At 36.9% G+C, this 20,814-nt stretch overlaps 1 protein-coding gene across 8 annotated transcripts in view; it reads left to right on the top strand.

Annotated features, from left to right (window-relative positions):
* Positions 1 to 20,814, top strand: part of Cpeb2 (cytoplasmic polyadenylation element binding protein 2) — a 54,869-nt gene that overhangs the window by 8,938 nt on the left and 25,117 nt on the right. For all 8 annotated transcript variants that reach the window (XM_051200326.1, XM_051200324.1, XM_051200325.1 and 5 more), the window contains 2 exons: positions 2,455 to 2,545; positions 16,459 to 16,509. In XM_051200326.1, coding sequence (XP_051056283.1) covers positions 2,455 to 2,545; positions 16,459 to 16,509 — 142 coding nt within the window. The remainder of the gene's footprint in view (positions 1 to 2,454; positions 2,546 to 16,458; positions 16,510 to 20,814) is intronic.

Here is a 20,814-nt window from a genome sequence, read left to right as displayed (position 1 = left end):
ATATATAAGTCGTTAAATATAATTTGTTTTAAACTGTTGTCTTGAAAAGATAGTTCTGAACTGTAGCATGTTTTCTTCTAAATATTTAGGGCTATAGAACATAAAAACTTTAAGTATGTTTACTCTTAGGACCTACCTGGCATATTCTAGGAACTTGTTTTGACAGTTTATGTATTAATCCTGTCTTAAATAGACATGAGCACTGGAATATTGCAGAGGTCTTCCATTCAGTGGCTAGGAATTCATTTGATAGCAAAGCCATGTTACTATAGAGGATTCTAAGACATAGTTTTTTATAATTACCCACTTAATACTAGTCTTTACACTCATATAGCTCAACTTAACACATTTTATAGAGACTTTATGGTAGTGATAAAGAGTATTCATTTAACAGACATTTGAAAGCTAGGTGTGTGTGATTAGAAGGTCCCTAGCCTTAATTGCTTTAGAAATTTAGTGGAAGAATCCAGGAAATGTGCACACTGTAGAGTAGAAACAGATATGGTAGACATGGAGACGTTAGTAAACATGTAGGTGTTTGTACAAGCGCCATCCTCTCCTCACTTCTGTTTTATGTCATTGATTGTGATGGTGCTTTAGTAGTTCTATGATTTCAAGTGGCCTATGGGAGCTGTCTAGTCTGACTTGGTTATTTTGTTGAAGATAGAGCCAGAACACCAAAAGGTTCTGTGGTGTACAAGATCACAAAGCTTAGTGCTGTTCATAGTGTGCTGGACAGTGGCTTCACCGTCCACCTAACAACTACTGAGTCAGACACAGTAAGGTGTGGCCCCAGTGTGGATCAACGTGCTTGTCACACGCCTGGGAAACACTGCTTCATTCCACTGATCGTCTTTGTCTCTGCCACCAAACTCAAGTGTTGTAGTGAAGAGCATTAGAGACGGAATGTTTGTGCTTAGGATCTTTCCGTTGAAGGTCAGTAAACTGCACTTGTGTAGGTAGTTGGTGATGAACTGGAACAGCAGCCTCCTCTTTGGTAGCTTTGCATCATTCAGGGTTACTGCTCACCCTTCCTAATTCCTGGATAGCACATTGTTTAGTCTACAATGGTGATCCTGGCCCCTAACTTTAAAAAGCATACAACCCTAATTAAACATCAAAGAGGAATAAATAAACAAACCTTTTGTTTTTCTTTAGCTCTCTAAAGACCTAGTTCTGAATGTTTTCCTCCTTTGAAAAATCATGAAGGCTATTTTTTCTTAAGAAAATAGTATATGTAAATATCTATGGGAACATGTGATGCTGAGACGTCTGGTATGAGTTGGAATATGTGGATCAAGGTTATCCAGTGCTCTGTTTGGATTTCTGTGGAAGCTGTTGGCTTACTTTTCTGATTGTTTTCTTGTTTGCTGAGCTAATCATCTTGAGAATTTAAGATGGCTGACCCTGCTCCCCCTATACATGTACACGAATTTGTACATTCATGCATACAGCAAATGGGTGGAGAAAGCACTAACATATTTTGAGAAAAGACTGCAGACTCTTTGGAGGGCATGGGCCATAGCATTTTTTTTTTGGCTATTTTTATATCCATATATATATATATATATATATGGATATATATATATAATTGCACATATATATATATGTGTGTGTGTGTTGCACTATATATATATATATATATATATATATATATAGTATGTTCATTGGATTTGTGTTGAGTAAAATATAGTATAAATCTTATGCACTAGGGAACTAAATGCCTTCTTTGATAAGCAAGGGGATTATACTGGCAGCAAACTAAGGCCACTGTCAACACAGAAGGCAGTTCTCAGAGTTGGTGAAGGGAATGTGGGCTGAAGTGCCTCCTCCCTTCTGCCTGCCTTTTGGAGTGGAGTCCAGAGAGTGAGGATTATGACAAGTGGGAGCACTTTGGTGAGAGATTTGAATGTAAATATGTGAAGCATTCATCCTTGTTCTGACATTAGAATACACCATTTGATTTTTAGTGTATAGGATGTTTATGCATTCATTGGGTTTTTTTGCAATCTCAATGACTAAGTCAAATTTTAAGTGTATGATAGATGTTTAAAGTGTGGTGCAATTGTTAAATTCTTCTCAAGATACTTATTTTTCAAGTGTCAATATCTACTTTCCTAGATATATGAGAAAAGCATGTAGAAACTGAAAACGTTTTCTGTGTGTAGTATTTGTAGACATGATCAGGGAGATTATTTCACTGCATTTAGTTAATACTGCCAATGAAATTATATTAATTTTTATATATTTTAGAGATGAACATGCTAAAAATATTGTCCCTTAATAAGAGACATTTTAGTTAACAAGATACTTAAATATCAGTGTTTTCTTGGGATACAAGTTAAGTAGTAATATATTAAGTTCCTGTTTTATGTAAGAAAGATTATTTTATAAGTTTTTAAGTTTTCTTTAAAATTACATAGATCTTATATCTTTTCTTTTTCTGTCTTCCAGGATCGAACTAGGATGTATGATAGCTTGAATATGCACTCTCTGGAAAATTCCCTTATTGATATCATGAGAGCAGAGCACGATCCTCTCAAAGGTAGGTGGCAGCTTACAGCATCAATTTCATATCATGTTGGTTTGTCTGCTTATGAAAAATTAGCACCTACATAAACTAGCTGATATGTGAAAAATGCCATTAACATCTTATTTCTTATGTGTTATTTCCTGTCACTCATTGTCCTTCATATTAGGGTCCTTTATATTGCAATTTTATCACCTTGAGGAAATAGGAGTATTGTCTAATACATATAACAAGTCATCCAAACTTTAGTCTCAGAGGGCATCAGTAAATAGTTATTGCCACACAGTGTCTTAGTCAGGTGTTCTGTTGCTATGATAAATCACCATCACTAAGAGCAAAGGGTTGGGAAGAAAAGGGTGTATTTCATCCTAGAGCTTTTAGTCCATCAGAGTGGGAAGTGAGGACCGGAACCTGGGGCAACAGAAGCAGAAACCTTAGAGTAACACTACTTACTTGCATTTCGTGGCTTTCTCAGCTTGCTTCCTTAGACCCTTCAGGACCTCCTGCCCAAGGGCGGCACCGCAAAAATGGGCTGGGTCCTGCCATATCAATCGTCAATTTTATGGATACATTTTCTCAATTGATTTCCTCTTCCAAGATGACTCTAGTTTGTGTCAAGCTGACAAAGCAGTAGCCAACACACTTAGTATATTATGAATTCATGAGAAGAATAATTGCTGTTTTTAGCTTAGAACTTCTCGTTGAATCAGAATCATGGAATTCTTTATAAATTCTCCAGCTTTAATCTGACAAATGTAATTCTTTTAGAAAATTCTTGAGAAAACAAAACATTTTTTGTTGGCAGCTAGGTTGATAACAGCAATCAGGTGTTGAGTCTTACTTGGGTGCTGGGTTTTATACATAGGTTTTGCCTTTCTAACCCTCTTATTTTAAGGAGCATGTCATTGATGATTGTTGACACACACTGATAACAATTCTTCAAGCTAATGAGGCTACGCTTTGAGTTCTTTTGCTTTCTTGTTCTAATATATTGTTAGGCTAGCTGTATGAGGTCTTGTTCTTTCTCATAGTGAATACTGTTTACCTTCAGAATAGAATCTACTCTGGGCATGGTGGCATTTGACTATACTAGTATTCAGGAGATGGAGGCTGGACAAACACCAGTTCAAGGCCAGCATGAGTTAGGTAGCAAGACTGTTTCAAAAGTAAACATACTCATATATACAAGAAAGAATAAGATTGGTAACGGTTTACAGCTAACAATTTCTGTGATGGATTCTGTCTTCTCTAGAAAGAAAACTCATAGGCATTCTAGCACAAGTAATGTCATGATAGTTCACTGTGAACAGTAGATAATGAACATTTATTATTTATCTTTTTTATTTCTCTGGACAAGGCATCTTGAAGATGCTAGAGAAAATGTTTGTTGGCACACTACTCATTATCTGGTTTTCTAGCCTAGGAAGTTTAGAAGTAAAAGAGCATATAGAAAGGAGACCTGAAAGGAAAAGAAGCAACACCATATGCTAAGAGTAATGGTTTTAAAATTATAAGAAACTCATACTTTTTGTTAGAAACTTAACCGTGACTCTGAAAAAGAAAGGAAAACCCAAGTCTTCTGTGACTTTTATAGATTCCCATGTTAGCCGATTTCTAACTGGAAAATTATATTTTGCACATGTATTATGGCTAAAAGGGGAACAGAAAAGTGAACATTTGTGATTACATCTCCATGTAGTATAAAGAAATAGGGCTACCTATACTGCCATTGTGTAATAGCTATCAACACTGTTACTTGGGCTCTCCCAACACTAGATTCTCTTCTTTTTTCTTGCTGGCTCATTCCACTGCTTCCTGCTTTACCATGATACATTTTCTTTGTCCATGCATTCTGATCATTACACTTTTATGGGGATGGGAAGGCTGGACCTCTCTACAACCTGTCTAAGCGAGGTGATGGTAAATAGAATGAGCAAGCCAGGGTTAACCAATGCATTTGTTGTTTTCCCGTCTTTTCCTCATCTTCAGGGCAGACCTTTGTCTTCTCATCTTTTTATCTCAGAACCCCCCCCCCCACGGTTTAATACATAGACAAAATGCTAACATGTTTGTCCTAGGAGCAAGATGAAGCTTAGTTTATCCTCTTAAATGCCTTCTTAAACCATTGTTTGCTTTGTCTTTCCTCACGAGATCTACCAATAGATAGGAGAATGAAAATTTTTAGTGAGATCCTGGTTCTTTCTGTTGTAACTAGAGATTTTATTACTTGTCTATTGCTGCAAAACAAACAAACTCAGAGTTTAGGTTAAAACATCAACAGTAAGTATTTACCTTTTATTAAAGGTTAGAATTGGGTCGCAACTTGATTATTTCTGGCTAAGGGTTTCATGAGGCAGCAGTCAAGAAGTTGGTTAATCCTACAGCCTGAAATTTTGGTTAGGCTGGAGGATTCCTTCCCATACAGTTGTAAAGTTAGTGTAAAGATATTGGCAAAATGAGAGAGAGAGAGAGAGAAAGAGAGAGAGAGAGAGAGAGAGAGAGAGAGAGAGAGAAACCAAACCCTCAGTTCCTTGCTCTATGGACCACTCTGTAGATCTGGTGCAGCCTTCTCACAGCATGACTGCTAGTGCTGCATCTGCCTGTCCCTGCTGCCCAGAGTGAATGGCACAGATCAGTGCAAACATCTCAGTGTCCTAGAGCTTAGCCTTGGAGGTATCACACTGATGTTTCCACCATATGGCTCATGATAGTAAATAGGAAGAGACAAGGACCAGAGGGAACCATTATGGATGCTGGTTACTTCAGGGGGTCAAAGGCAGATCTATAAGTTCACATTTACTTCCACTCATAAGTTTAAAGGGAAAGATAAACTACTCAGCAGGTATCAGCAGGGAGCAAATAGTCAAGTATAAAATGTGGAAAGAGTGAAGATTGCTGATCTGGCTAAGAACTAAGTGATTTTACTTGTAGAAGCAACCTCACATCCCAATTTCATGTAAAATTCTTTGTTCTAGTTACTTTTCCAGCACCAACCTCTGAGCTTTAAGAGAGAGGTTTTTATGGTCTTATAGAGCAAATAGAAAGCTCTTGTTAGAGATGTACAATTAGCAAATAGTGGTAGCCAAGCATGGAACTTTCTGTGCCAACGTTGTACCCTTTCTGACTGTTCATGTGAGGATGTACACCAGGAGGAAAGCCAAGTTCTCTATCCCTGTGGAAAGAATAGCCAGCTGGGAAAAGACAGACCGACCATATACCGAAATTACAACAGAGGGGAAGATATTTAGAAATATGGTAAATGGCAAGTCATTCCTAATTTATATGTGGAATGAAGGAAATTCTGATACAAAGCTGGAGTAGAATAATGATGTAGAATTATTGGGAGGAGCGTCATTGCATGAGAAAGCATGCCTGAGATTATCACCTCTGAAGATCTGAGAAACTGGTCCCAGCTTGTTGTTTAGGGCCACACGGCAGTGTTGGTGATAGCCCCACTAATTCCGAGTGTCAGGCATGGGCAGTTCTTAGCTGGGGAATCAGAAACACTAACACCCTGGATGTGCTTCCCTCGGTCTGCGTGCCTCTGACTGAACTGCTTTGTCCTTTCTGAAGCAGGGTGTTCTCTCTGCAGGCACTATTTCTAGTGGCTGACTCGGTTCAAGGCAACTGCTTTACTTCCAAAGGAAGAGGAAGTGTGGAATTTTAAGTGGCTAAAGCAAGTCATGCTTTGCCAAGTACAGCTTCATAATTTCGCAGTTTTATATTTGCATATCTACTTAAAATAATCTGTGATCTTGTTAGGTTTGTGTGAGTTGGTTCATTCCCCTTTAAACAAAAGAACAAGACAGGTCATTGTTAATCATCCTCCCTCCTGCCACCACCACCATTTGTAAAAAAGGATCTTACTGTGTAAGATTTAAACATAGCGCCCTCCCTCAAACTCTAAGGACAAAAAATTGAATTTTCAGCTCGTAAAAATTGACTGAAAGACCACAAGGAGAAATACAGTTTGTGTAACTCTTCTTGAGGTGATCAGTCTTGGCTGGCCACAATGATTTTTCCAGTGTTCCCTGAACAGGTCAAGAAAACCCAGAAACAAAGACTTAGAATAGGATTTTATTCCCATAAATATTCTGAAGCACATGCTTTACAAAGGATTTATGAGCCTGAGTCTTTATTGCCTAGTATAAGTTTTATTCCTCACTGATAAACACCTGTGTTTATGACTCTAGAAGCAAGAAGCCCTTGCTAACATCAGGGTGCCTAGCTGCTCTCTACACTGCTTGTGGAGTACCAGAGTCTTGCTATCTTTTCATTTTGCCCTGTTTCTCTCCCATTGAGTTTATGAAAGGGAATAAAGTCCAAAGCCACACAATAACTGAGATGAAGTTGTAAACCTCCTGTGTGAAAAAACATATTCTAGGACTTAGAAACTTCTGAGTGAGCAGAGGCTCTCAAGCACATGTCAGATACACTCTCCACAATTGTGTATTTTATTATTATTTTTAAATTCTTTTTTAAAGATGTATTGTTATGTGCATTGGTGTTTTTCCTGCATGTATGCCTGTGTGAGGGTACCATATCCCCTGGAACTGGAGTTACAGAAGTTGTGAGCTGCCATTTGGATGCTGGCAGTTGAACCTGCATGCTCTTAGCTGGTAAGAGCAGGAGCACGTTTCTAGAATAATTATGAAAAAAAAAGTTAGAATGTTTACATGCTTACTACATTTATGTATTAAATCAAAGTAAATGCAAAATTAGAAAGTATACCAGAGGTAAATATGTGAAACATTTTTGTGGTCTCCCCCTATGAGGCTCTACTTTATTTCCTATGACAAAGGAATGCAATCACCTGTGGTTCCTAAAGCCAAAATTCAGCTTCCAAAAGGGTATAGGCAAAAAGAAAGATGTATAGAGAAGAAGTCCAAAATCTTGATGTCTTAACTAGAAAATTCTACATGTTACCGCATATGTCACAATCAAAACACACAATAAAAATATTGTGCAAAATTATCTTGAGACTGTGTATGTAAAACATCATTTCATATGGATTTATATTCCATAGCAAGAAAAATACATTGTATAAATATATTAAATATTTTAAAATTCAACAATAAATCCAATCTCTAAAATACTTCCAGTCTCAGTCATTTTGAATTCTATACTAAAGTGTTAGAAAACAAAACAAAACAAGGAAACTGGTCTATAAATCCCACTTCTTGGAAGACTGGAGGCAGGAAGATTCCTGTGAGTTCGAGGCCACTTTTGGGTTGTTCATGAAGCCTGGATCAAAAACTCAAAACCAAAATATAAAACTAAAAAAAGAAAGGTGTGTGCTCTATGCATTTAGGCTGTGTGATTTTTTTTAAAAAATGCATCAGTTTTTTTCCTTGAAAAAGTACATGACATTATATTTTTCTCATATTTCATCAATTCCTTTTCCTATCAGCATTGACTTTTGATAAGAAAAACATTATATCTCTAAACGAACACATGCAACACACACACACATATATCCTTACATGTATTTTGACTTTGAAATACTCATTCTCATAATTTAAATGGAAACAATATTTTACTATGTAGCTACTTTATCTTATAAAAGTACAATTTGCAAGAGTATGGACTTCTGTTACTAGTGAGAGTATCCACAGCCTAAGTAGGAATTTTAAAACTATGTAAAAGTTGTTGTCTGAGAAAACTTACTTGAAATATGAGTGGAGATTTTAATTTTATTTCTTTTTAAATAGCTGTCTATATATCAGTAGCAATATTTGCAGGTATGGGTGTGCTTGGTTTTTTTTTCTATGCATCTTTAATGAATATTTGAATTGTAACACTAGAACTTCATTTTTAAAAACCAAAACCTTATCAGAAATTACAGTACATTTGTGCCAATTCACTTCCTTTGAATGTTTCTTCATGGTAACACTGTTGTGTGTGTGTGTGTGATTTTTTAAAATAGGAGTTTATATCTCCAATAAAACATCAAAATTCTTATGTATAGCGTACATCTTATATATTGTACAAAGCTAAACTGAAGCACATAGGATAATCAGGCATACGATTTTTTGGCTTCTTATATGAAAAAGAGTATCTTAGAATTTCTTTTCCTTCAAAAGCATGACCTTTGGTCCCTTAAAAATATTTCCTTATCACAAAAGGTATTCATTCATTAATGGAAAATTAGAAACACTTGAGTACCCTAGTCTGATAGTTGGGAAACCACTTCTGAAAGTGGGTGTTAGTTATGAGGACTGGGCAGTCTATGGGGCCTCTAGTAGTGGATCAGTATTTTTCCCTAGTGTACAAATGGACCTTGGGAGCCCATTCCACATAGAGGGCTACTCACTCAACCTAGACACATGGGGGAGGACCTGGGCCTTGCTCCAAATGATATGACAGACTTTGAAGACTCATGGAGGGCCTCACCCTCCCTGAGGAGCAGAAAGGGGATGAGATGAGGGTTGGGGGGGGGATGGAAGGGCAAGGGAATTGGGATTGACATGTAAAATAAGCTTGTTGCAATTTAAATTTAAAAAATTATCAAAAAAACATGTAAATTTTAATACTTTTACTTTTTATGTATAACTTACTTTATGTATAACTTTACTTTATGTATAACTTAAAATACTTGCAGTCTTCATCATCATCTTTCTAAGCTTGCAACATTGTAACATTTTAAGATTAAGGTGTGTACATGCAAGGTTAAAGTCAGATGGAACTGCAGACTTGCACTCCCTCACCCTTTATCTGCTTCTGATCCCTACCTTTTCAAAGTAGCCACTTGGAGTCTTATCCATTTTTAGCTGATTCCCTATTTAGTTGCTTCTGTATTTTTTAAAGGTTCTAGTATTATGTGTAGATGTCCTGTAGCTTGTCTATCCTTAACATTTCCCCTACTCTGTCCTCACAGTCCTTATAAAATTTGCTTTCTAAATATGTATCCCAACACATTGCCCCTACTCCATCCCCACAGTCCTTATATAATAAACTTTCTAAATATTTTTATCCCGAAATGCATCTGTGTAACTACACAGTGCTTTCTGATACATGAAAATACATCAGGAAAAAAAAAAAAAACATCCTCATGATTATATTTCATGGGGTGTAAGTAACCCAATAGCCCTGTGTAGCTGTCGCTGGTCACTGTCATCCTATGGAGCTCATGTCTTAGGGTCTTCATGTACCCTTCTTTCTTTTTTCTAATCTTCTAATCTTTTTCCCTTTTTATAGGAAATAGATTCTTTTCCCACATAAAATATATCCTGGTTGTGGTTTCCCCTCCCTCTAATTCCTCCACTTCCTCCCCAACTCCCTTCCCCTCCCATCCAGCTCTCTCTCTCTCATTAGAAAACAAACAGGCTTCTAAGGGAATATAATGCAATAAATAGAATGTGATATAGTATGGTAAAGCAAAACTAAGACATCATAGTTGGACAAGACGAACAGAAGGAAAAGAGCCCGAGAGAATCACAAGAATCACAGACCCCCTCATCCACACCCACACACTCAGGAATCCCATAAAAAACACTAGACTGGAAGCCATCATATACCCACAGAGGCCATGCCCTTGTCTCTGTGGCATCTAAGTCATCTTTTGTTGGGCCTGCTTTACAATACATTCCCGCTGATAGGACAAAAAAAAAAAAAAAAAAAAAAAAAAAAAAAAAAATTGAACCCTTTTATGTACTGATTTTCTTTTTTTAAAATGACAGTGTACTGTTACACTGTCTTGGTTTGGGATGTCACAGCATTACTGATTTCTCCTTTAGTTCCTGGATTGCTATCAAGGATGATGCTATTCTGAAGCCTTTTGCATAGCTGTCTTAACATTTTTTTTTCTTTGAAGGGACTCTTTTTTAATGCCTTAAGTTCAGATGTTCTAAAATAATAATGTATTACTGGGTACAAACATGCATGCATACATGCTTCCCTCCATTTCTCTCTTTGAGTTGCCTGTTCATTTGGATCCACAAACGTGTTGCCTTCTTTACTTCATAGAAATTTGGAGCTTGATTTCTTTTATTAATTTCACCCTTTCTACCATTGTAGGAATTCTTTAAATGTTAAGCCTCCTTCACTCATAATCTTCCAGTTTTAAAAGGCCAGTTCCTATTATTTTGGTTTGTGTTTCTTTGTTCTGGTGCTGGCTAGAATGGAAAACAGGGCAGTGTGCTATCCTGTTTCACCACTGAGCCCGTGAGACGTCCTTGAGAAGTTCTCGGGTTTAACACCATCTCAGCACACCTTCGGTTTCCGAACTTTGCTAATATGTGTCTTTAACTTTATTTGATCTTAGTTGTCTGATGGATATTGTGTTATTTGAGGGTTGTTATAGTTTGTAGTGTTGTCGGTGCTTTCTCTGTGTCCCTTTGTTCTGCACATTTTGCTCCCATGCTGGATGCCTTCCTCAGCAACAGTGATTGCTGACTATCCTTACGTACTCGGAAGTAACATAGTGAAGTGGGAATGGGAAGCTCTGTGCATACAGTTAGGTGTAACTAGTAGGGACTGCCATAAGTCGTGAGATGCTGACCGTGTCTTTATGTCAGCCTGTCATGCAGTGTCACTACAGTGCAGATTTCAGATATTTACAGTTGATAATGAAAATATTGTGAGTTTTTATCCGTACTTATTTCCACAGAATATACTAAATGTTTGGTTTTCTTACTACAGATGGAATATGTATACATATATAAATGTATATATATATATATATCCATATCTGTACCTTGACTTTTAAGTTGAAAGTTGTCAAAAATGTATTTACCAAATGTCAGCCAAGTTGACTTGACATGTGCACAGAGCATTTACCACAGTGTTGTATAAAGTGTATAGGGCAAGGGATGGAATTATTCAAGGCTGGTAATGGCTACATTCTAAGTGGATTTTTGGAATTTCATACACACTCTTTGGATATAGAAGTAATGGCAAGGGGTAGATTGTGAAAATACTGGATTAATAAAGAGTGAGATTAATGCTTCATTGAAAGCACATAAGAGGGAATGTTAGTTGTCTTCAATTAAGAATGCGTAGGTGTGGGTGTTGATACACCCCTATACTGATCACATTTCAGACTTACTTTTCCCCACAACCAGCATGTTTGATTGAGCCTACGTTGTTTGGACATAAGTAGCTTATTATTGATGACTACTAGCAATTGTCAACTGCTAATAAGTAGTAGAATTTGGTGATTCTCGAGTTGGTGCTTTTAACCTCTGTGCCTTTTTGTGCCTTTCCTTTTAATTTGTCTACTATCATTAATTCTAACCTAGGCTCTTTGTGATTATATGTGATATTTAGTTTTTTCTTTTAAAATGATGGTGATGTATGATGTTGTACTTCAGCAATTTTCTCATTATTGATGAGGAACAAGTTAGAGTCATTAACATTATCCACAGCAAAAGATGATTGAAATTGCTAAAAATAGCATCCAACTCAAACACTGTAACTCCATGGTAGTTTGATTTACAAGATGGCTACAAAGTGATAAGTGGTGAATAGCACATACCCCATGGAGACGGTAGACAAGTGGCTAATGCATTTCCTGGGTAGGTTTGTGGGAATTTATGATACTGCTACTGCTTACTTAGAAAGGCACACAACTTAAAACTTTACATTGTCTATTTCTACAGTTTTTCTTTGATGTTTTCGCATCACAGTTAATCAGAACTGAAAATACAGAGAGAAAACCAATGATAAGAAAATACTCCTGCTTTCATTAAAGAAAATTGCTTTAAAGATAAGGAGAAAATTATCTTGGCAAAGATTAAAAGGCAACACTTTTATTCTCTGATGTGTTTTGTTACCCTGTTAAGTTTGTTTCTGGTGTCCATATACAGCACATCTTTGGGTAACTGCTTTGAGTTAAATTTTTATTTCACAGCATAGAATAAAATGATATATTCGTACAACTAGTAATTGGGAGTCTGTTATATGCCATTCTGTTATTGGTGCTAGAAATAAAGTAGACAGTAAAAGAAATGAAAGCCCCTTGGAGATCTTTTGTTTTTAAAAGAGAGAATGATGACAGGAAACTCTTTGATGATTTTTAAAATGTGACATAATGATGGTAGAGAATGAAAGACGCTGCTCTTGGGGACAAGATGGTGTGTAACGAACCTAACACTTAGAAATCTGATTGTGCTGAGGGGTGCTATCCTTGGCAGAAATCACAAGTAGAAACATCCTGCACTGAAAGGATGCCTGACACATTAGAGAAACAGCAAAAAGCCCAACGTAGTCTCTGTAGAGGATGAGTTGCCCAGCTGCTTATTATAATGTATTCCAAAACTCTGTCCAAACAAGAGGTAGATTATTTTAGTTGTTCTATTCCTAGTGTACCAGGTACTCAATACACATTTAAATGGCCAACATGAACTAAGGCATGCATGCGTGCATGTGTGTGTCAATCATTATCTAAAACTGTAATAGACTAATAAAGTGATTTAAAGATATTGCTAGTCCTCTAGCTTTACACAGACACTTAAATATTAAAATACACATTCCTAAAACTACTTTAAATTACTTAATATTGCCAATTTTACAGTTTGTGTGTGTGTGTGTGTGTGTGTGTTCGTGTGCAGATGTGCATGTACACACAGCACAGTATGTGTCACATTTAGAAGACATAGAGCAACGTGTGAAAGTTGATTCCCTCCTTCCACCAAAATGGCCACAGGGATCAACTCAGGTCTTCAGTCTTGGCAGCAAGTGCCTTTACCCAGGAAGCAATCCCACCAGCCCCATGTTAATGCTAAAAGAGAATTGCCTATAAGTAGTAGCACATATTCATTAAGGATGTATTACAACTCTTTTTGAAATGATCATTCCACAAGCTTGCTTACAATGACAAGGAATAGCTTGTCTCAAGACTTTGTAAGCTTAGATCCATTGGGTTACCATGAAACTCAACTTGGGGGAGATGGAGGCTCCTTTTGTAGAGTGGAGCACATGGACTGTGGGTTGAATGTGAAGGCCCCCTGCAGGCTCATGTGTTTGTACTTGGCCAGCAGCTGATAGACTTGGGAAAATGAAGAGGTGTTAAATCTTGTGTGGTCTTGGGGGAGATGTGTCACTGGGAGTGGGCTTTGCGGTTTCAAAAGTCCACACCAGGCCTGGTACCTCCTCTCGCCCTGCTCATCAGGATGTAGCTCTTAGATACTTCTCCAGCATCATGCCTGTGCGTCTTCATGTTCCCTCTATCAAGGCAATAATGAACTGAAACTGTTCGCCAGCTCCCAGTTAAACGCTATCTTTTATAAGAGATGCTTTGGTCATGGTGTCCCTTTACATCAATAGGACAGTGACAGAGGTCTAAGTTCCCTTTCACATTTCTGTTATCTGGAAAATCCTGTGTCTGCTTCCTGGCAAGCAGAACAAAAGTAATAAGCCTTTCCCTTTAAAATGATATTTTCCAAAAATTGTGCATACCACTTTTATCTTTTATCCCCTGGCCATAATTTATACAGTATGAAAAAAATGAGAAATGATTTTTTTTCTTTTTTATGTTCTGGGCCTTTTCTTTCATAAGAGAAATTGGGGTCTTCTTGTTGATAGGTAAACATTAGTGTCAGTTTATGCACCACCAGCCTTTTAGACTAATATTGAGGAATTAGTTTCATAGCAGTGTGCTCTTTTACGCACTTTTCTATTCAAGTCTAAGTATTCTACAACTGTCTCTGCATACCTTTTCCTATATCTTGTTATCTATAGGGAGTCAGTATCAAGGCAAAACGTAAAAGAATGAAGCCAGTCAGGTCCCCATGCTTTCAGTCATCCCTACCGATGTTAAAACCTCAGGCAAGTGACTTAACCTCTCTTGTGACAAAGTATTTTTATGTTTGAATGGGGAGAAAAATAGTATCCTATTCAAGGGATTGTTAGTAGAAGTAAATAAATGGCAGCTGAGAACCTATAAGTGCCCTTTGCATGTAGTAAACCCACAGATGTTGATCACCATTAGTTTCAGTTGGCAGGTTCTTAGTAAACGCAGTCTTGATTTAAGTAAAATATAACTGTGAAAGTTAACTTGCTAGTTCATATTAACATTTTCACTGTAGTAGAAGACAAGTGGCTAGATAACTTGAACCTAAATTTGTTCATTTAATTGTGGAGTATTTTATTACATTGATTTATTTTTTGCGATGAGTTGTAATATTTGAGTACATATATTTAAATTTATACTCATTCACAAATAGGTCTTTTTCTGTTGTCCATTCAAGTGCCAAGATATAAAAAGGCTGTTTTGCAGTCAAAAGGAATAGTGAACCTGTTAGAGAATAAAGCTGTGTCAATGGAAAGTTACCCTGCCTTTAAGGTGGAACAAGACGTCAGGACAAAGGCTCTCTTACATAATGTAACATTCTACATGTAGGCCTGCATGCTTTGGTTTAGCGAAGTACTCCTTTCTGTTTTGTTTTATGAGATATTGGACACACATGATTGTTACAGCAGTGGGCAGATGTTACTGAAGTTTTGTGTTTCTGTCTCTTTGACTGCACCATAGGGAAGGAAGACTTGTCTTATTTTCTGTCTTTACCTTTTGTGTGCTACATTATATCAGAGACAAATAACTCAAAAGCAATATAGGTTACCACTTAGCAATTTACTGAATTAAATATGTCAGAAAATCAGCAATTTTTGATTGATTTAAATTATTCTCTAAATTTGCTCAGCTGCAGCAAAATGTTACAAAAGTCATAATTTCCAAATTAACTGTGACTCCTTTAAAGTTTTGTGACTTGTTACTAAAATGCAGTTTAAAAAGCTATATTTCCTAGGTCTATTTTTTACCTTCTCTATATATTTTCCCGATCCTTACTCCCCAAAAGAGTAGACACAATTGTATGTTTTGGGACAATGGGAACTCATTTTGGTAACTAATGTCTTCTTTTATGAAACTTGGGAGTAAAAAGGTAGTAAATTGCCCTTTAAGGGACAATTGCTTACTTTTTTTGAGTATACTGTATCAGAAATCAAGACACACCAGAGATCATATCGTGCATGTTTATCTGTAAATCTCTGTATCATTTATATGTGCGTGTATATGCTCGTCCTTCTGAAGCAGTGAATTTCATGTAGGATTATGGTCATTTAAAGAGAAGCTATGCAGAAAGTGCCTAGAATGCAGTTCTAGTACTAAATTTAAATGTAGCCTTAAAAACAACGTATCAGAGAATCAGACATGAGAAACACTCCTGTTGATGAGCTGCAATAATTAATGCCTGTCCTTGCTGATGCTGGGAGCTGAGCCGAGCAAATACTAGCTGAGCCACAGAATGTTTTCAGCATACAAACTTTGTAGCATATATCATACTGTCGTCTCCAAATTTTATAAATACGTCTTCAAGAAGAGCGACTTAGAGCAGACATTTTGTTACTGTTTTCACAAGCCTTACTATTTTCACTTTTTCTTCATAAATAATTTTTAAACTCTAAATGAGGTACTCTTATAATAAGCCTAAGACGTCTTTGAATTTCTTTATTAACATGACGATGTAAAACCACATTGACGTAAAAACCAGCACTGAATTAAATTTAAAATTTAAAAGGTTTATTCTCATTCTTCATTTTAAATGTTTAGTTATTCTTGATTTTGAAATTAAATCCATTTCCTTGAAGTTGTATTTTTGACAACAAAAATCTAGAGACAAATTTAAACTATTTGAGTACATTTTAAAATTCATGTATTATGTTTTCAGAACCACAGCAGCCATGCTGCTTTTACAATTCAGATAGAAATAAATGCTGTATTTTAAATTGCTCTCAAATCACATTGTGATCTCACAGCATGGGAACTAAAATGAACTTTTTCAATTTGTTTTCAGGTTTCAACGCTAATATGCTTTGTGTTAAAGATTAACCTTTCAGTTTTAAAAACTATACAGTGCTCAATATTTTCTTCTTTTTCTTCACAAATAGCTTCATGCTCTTTAAATTTTTCTTTCCCTGTCTTTTTCAAGGTCGTTTGAGCTATCCACATCCGGGAACTGACAATCTGTTGATGTTAAATGGTGAGTTTTAACAAACACGTTATGTTTCCATTTGATTCATGCAAATGAAGATGATTACATATGTATTCCCCTGAGCCTTCCCCCTGTATAGATGCTTAGTCATCTTGTTAAATAAAGCAGTGTTGAAGCAAGGCTGAACTCACTGTAGCCCCAGCTCAGTGGAATGCTGGGATGAGCATCACTTGACGCATCAGATACAGACCATCCTGGGCAGCAGAGTGAAGGCCCACCTTTTCAAAACATGAAGTGAAGCTGCAGGAATTAGGAGTCTGTATGTGTTGTCCCTGGGGGGGGAAAAGTAGTCATTGTAAAGTGTGTCTGGATTGGTATAACTCGGCCACCCCAACCTTAGGAGCAATCTGTGTTTGGATATTGGGGTTTTGTCTCACGATGTGACCTAAGACAAGCGAGTTTCCTATTTCCCATTCTATAAACTGGAGATAAAGATGCACAACTTCTAAGAATTAAATAAGATAAAGTATGACAAGTACATAGACCCTTGCATGCAGTGTAAGCACTTGTGTTTGTTTTAAGGAATATACTGGTAAATTTTTAAATGTAGTAATCACACTGATTTAACTTATTCTAATCCAATTAGGAGTTCACCAGTCAGAAAAAAAACATTGACTAAGCCATTTTTCTTGACATTGGACAAATATAAATATATTTATAGTCACAGAATGTAGCATAAACATGATCATAGGAGTGGAGATGAGGGGGGAAGTCCTTTTCAGGAGTAATTTTGAATCAGAGGCAAGGAAAGGGAATGCTTATAAATAATATATGCTTAAAATCAAGTCATTAAGTTGGCTTGGCACTTTTTCATCTAAAACTTTGTTGAAATAGGATGTAATGAAGGTGCGTAAGCAAATCTGAGAGTGAGGTCACTGTGAGGTTAGGCCATGTGGCTGATGGCTGCAAAGAAAGGGTAGAGAGGAAGCCTGTCACCCCAGGAGTGTCAGGCGAGACAGAATTTTAGAATGATAGAAAATACTGAGGCACAACGATAAGGTAGGTGGTGGGTTGATCGTAGTCTGAGTACGATGTACTGAATTGTCAAACATAGAGCAGCCTAGTCTAGCCTAGACTGAGCACTGAGGCTCTGAGTAGAAAGATGGTGCCAGAAACTTTATCAAGGACAACCTCTTTATTACAGTCCTTGGTTCTCAGTCTAACATGGTGCTATTGAAACTAAATTTAAAATAACAAAATAGCTTATTGTTAATGTTCTGTCCATTTGATGTGTGAAATACGATGGGCTTGGGTAACAATAAACCATATATGGACTCACTTTCCTTAAATATTCTATGTGGGAAATAAAGATAAATCACTTATTTATCTTAACCCCCGAGAAAGTCTCTGGAATTTCCCATTGTTCATGATGTGTCATTATATATTTGAAAGAAGGTACCCTGCAAAAATGTGAGTTCTGTTATTCACAGCTCATCTTGGGTTGTTGACTGGATAGTAGCCCAGATGATTACGATAGAATGCCAGTCATGGAAGCAAGGAACTTGGAAGGGCACAATGGTTTTGCAGTTTATGTTATTGTTGTGGTCTATTAATCAGCCACTTTTGTAAATTGCCTAAAATTCTATAAATGCTTTCTCTGAATCATGCTACTTCATAAAGAAGATATGAGAATGTTTTATTTCAGGCTGGTTACATCTAGAAGAAAATATATTTGTTTTATTATTTTTAAATATGAGCACTCTTAATTGTCTCTGATTGAGGCCAAAGTGCTTACTCAGTGAAGAAAGATAACCTGGGAATTTTGAACATTTTTTAGCCAGGGTCTGGGGAAGGAGAAAGTAAGTAACGATGCTAGGACATCAAAATGTATTCAGGTCAGGAAAAGAGATTTGCTCCAAAGAGAAGTATGTCCTTTTTCATTCCCTGGGGACAAACAGTTAAGAGGTGAAACAAGAGTCATCTAATTAGGTAGATCCATGGTGTGAGGAAGTCTTAAAAAGTGAGACATCAAGGATACTGAATAAAGGCAGATAACAGCACTTGGTAAGGAAAAAAATTTTCTTTAACAAATGCAGTTTAGCTATATTCTTAGAATACTATGGAAACTCCCTGGAAACCAGGAAGTTTAGTACAAGGCTCTTCCTATATTAAATAGCTATTAAGTATTACTGGCTCAATAAAGTGCAGCATCTTATGCCATAGATTAGACTCACTCTAGGGAAGTTGATTAACTAAGTTGCTTCATCATTACTTACTACTGTAAGCATAGCTAATACTGTTCACTTTAAAGGTAAGTATTTAGTAGTACATTTTGCATCATCATGTTCTGTGGAGGTGTGTGGGTGCCATCACAGACTCTTAAGACTACCTTGCCTTTCTGGACAACCTGGAACATCATACCTACCTTGACCCTGACTTCATTCCTTAATATCTAAACTAGAGCACATGGCTTGCCACAGGGGATGGTTGAGAGGAGTGGGTGAATTCATGCATGTATTTAGAACAGCTTCTGTGAGTAAATATTAGCTGGGGAGAGTGGGTGATAAAATTCAGTGCAAAATATGGTCAGGACTGAAAATCTGACAGCAAGGATTTCAGGAAGCATAAGAGGAAGAGACCACCTGAGCGATGTTTTCAGCTATTGCAGGATGTTGTGTATGATGAGCAGAAAGCTTGTTTTGTTCTTGCCGGAAACCAAAAGGAAGAAGCTACATTAGAAGCTGTATACAAGGGGAAAGTGTAGGTCCCTTGTTTTCTGTAGTGTGGGACCCTTCTTCCATGGAGGACACAGGATACATTTCAGTGATGCACAGATATATTAAACAAATTCATGACTGTTGCAGTTAAGAGCATTCTTGAGAAAATGCATGTACCTGACAGAAATCAGTGATTACAGTGATATCAGGTCTGAATGCCTTTATTTAAAGTACAATATTAAATAATAGTAATATAATGACAGTCAGAAATATTAACTGTAGAAAGGCCTTATAATTCCTCCTTAGGAGTTGTAGTTAAAACTGTCAGATAAAGGTTTAAATAAATCTGGGGATGGGAAGCCAACCAGGAGGGTGATCACACAGCATAACATTAGGGAGAGCCACTGCCAAACCCCTGACTATGCTTCTGCGACTCAGCTGCCCCTTATTTACCATGGGATACAGCACCACACCCACATAGCTCATGGAGTTGTGTAGACTAAATTTTTAAACATAAAATTCCATATAGGGTGGGGCATGGATCCCTTAACTGTGCCTGGTCTACATAGCAACTTCCATCTAGCCAGAGCTACATAATGAGATCTGGCCTCAAAAAAAAAAAAAAAAAGCCATATAATTGTAACCCATATAATTGCAACTCCTGTTTCTGAAGAGGCTATGCTACTCAAGTACAGGCTGCTGTTATTATAAGTCACTGTTATGTGTCCATATTGAGTGTTCTTCAGCTTTTTAAGAAAGTCACATTATATGCAGATATAGGTTTAAAACCCAGTTTTTAAATATCTAGAATGATAGTTTGTTTACTTTTCTGAGTATATAAATCTAGCAAATAATATCAGGAGAAAAACAAAACAAAGCCAATGCCAGAAATCTGTGTGTTTCTATAGTAGTAAAGTGTAAGGTTATGTCAAGTATTTGTCTCTGCTTGGATTCATTGCATTTTCCCCACTTTTCCCAAAGAAGATAACACATTTTTATTAGTACTTTTTCACAAAAGGGGAACCAACAGAGCAAAGTATCAGGTGAGGGAAAAGGTATTAGCAAGCTAGTTTAGACTTAAATTTGCGTTTGAAAACCATGTATCCAACCGCTTATGTGATAAAGAGCTTGTTTTATTTTTGGAGTGAAATGAATTATAGGTATCTTTTAATTAAGGAAATGTGCCTAAGGCTGGCATGGTGGTGCACACCTGTCACCCTAGCACTTGGGAGGCAGAGGCAGGAGGGTCAGGGGTGTGTGATAATCCACAACTACATAGTGAGTTTGAAGCCAGCTAGGGCTAGGTGAGACCCTGTCTCAAGAAAACAAGAGTGTTGCTGATCCTATACTTCTAACAACAGATGCTCCAAATCTCCTGTATCACTTTATGAAGCTAGGAAACCAGGGAGAGTGAAGGGAGTGGATGAAGATGCAGGGTTTTGAAAAGGACTGTTACTTGGAGCCATAGGTATTTTTCTTTATAATTTTGCCTTATTTATGCTGGAGAAATACTTGCCTTTGTTTCGCATCAAGAGAACATTAACCTGTATTTCTAGCTGATTTTGTTTTTCTTATACTACCTTTCAGCTGAAGTAATTTAGCTATAGATCTGAGAACCAGTATAAAAATTGTTCTG

Source organism: Phodopus roborovskii, unplaced genomic scaffold, assembly GCF_943737965.1.
Source record: "Phodopus roborovskii unplaced genomic scaffold, PHOROB, whole genome shotgun sequence".
Lineage (NCBI taxonomy): Eukaryota > Metazoa > Chordata > Mammalia > Rodentia > Cricetidae > Phodopus > Phodopus roborovskii.
This window is presented reverse-complemented; position numbering and strand designations above follow the sequence as displayed.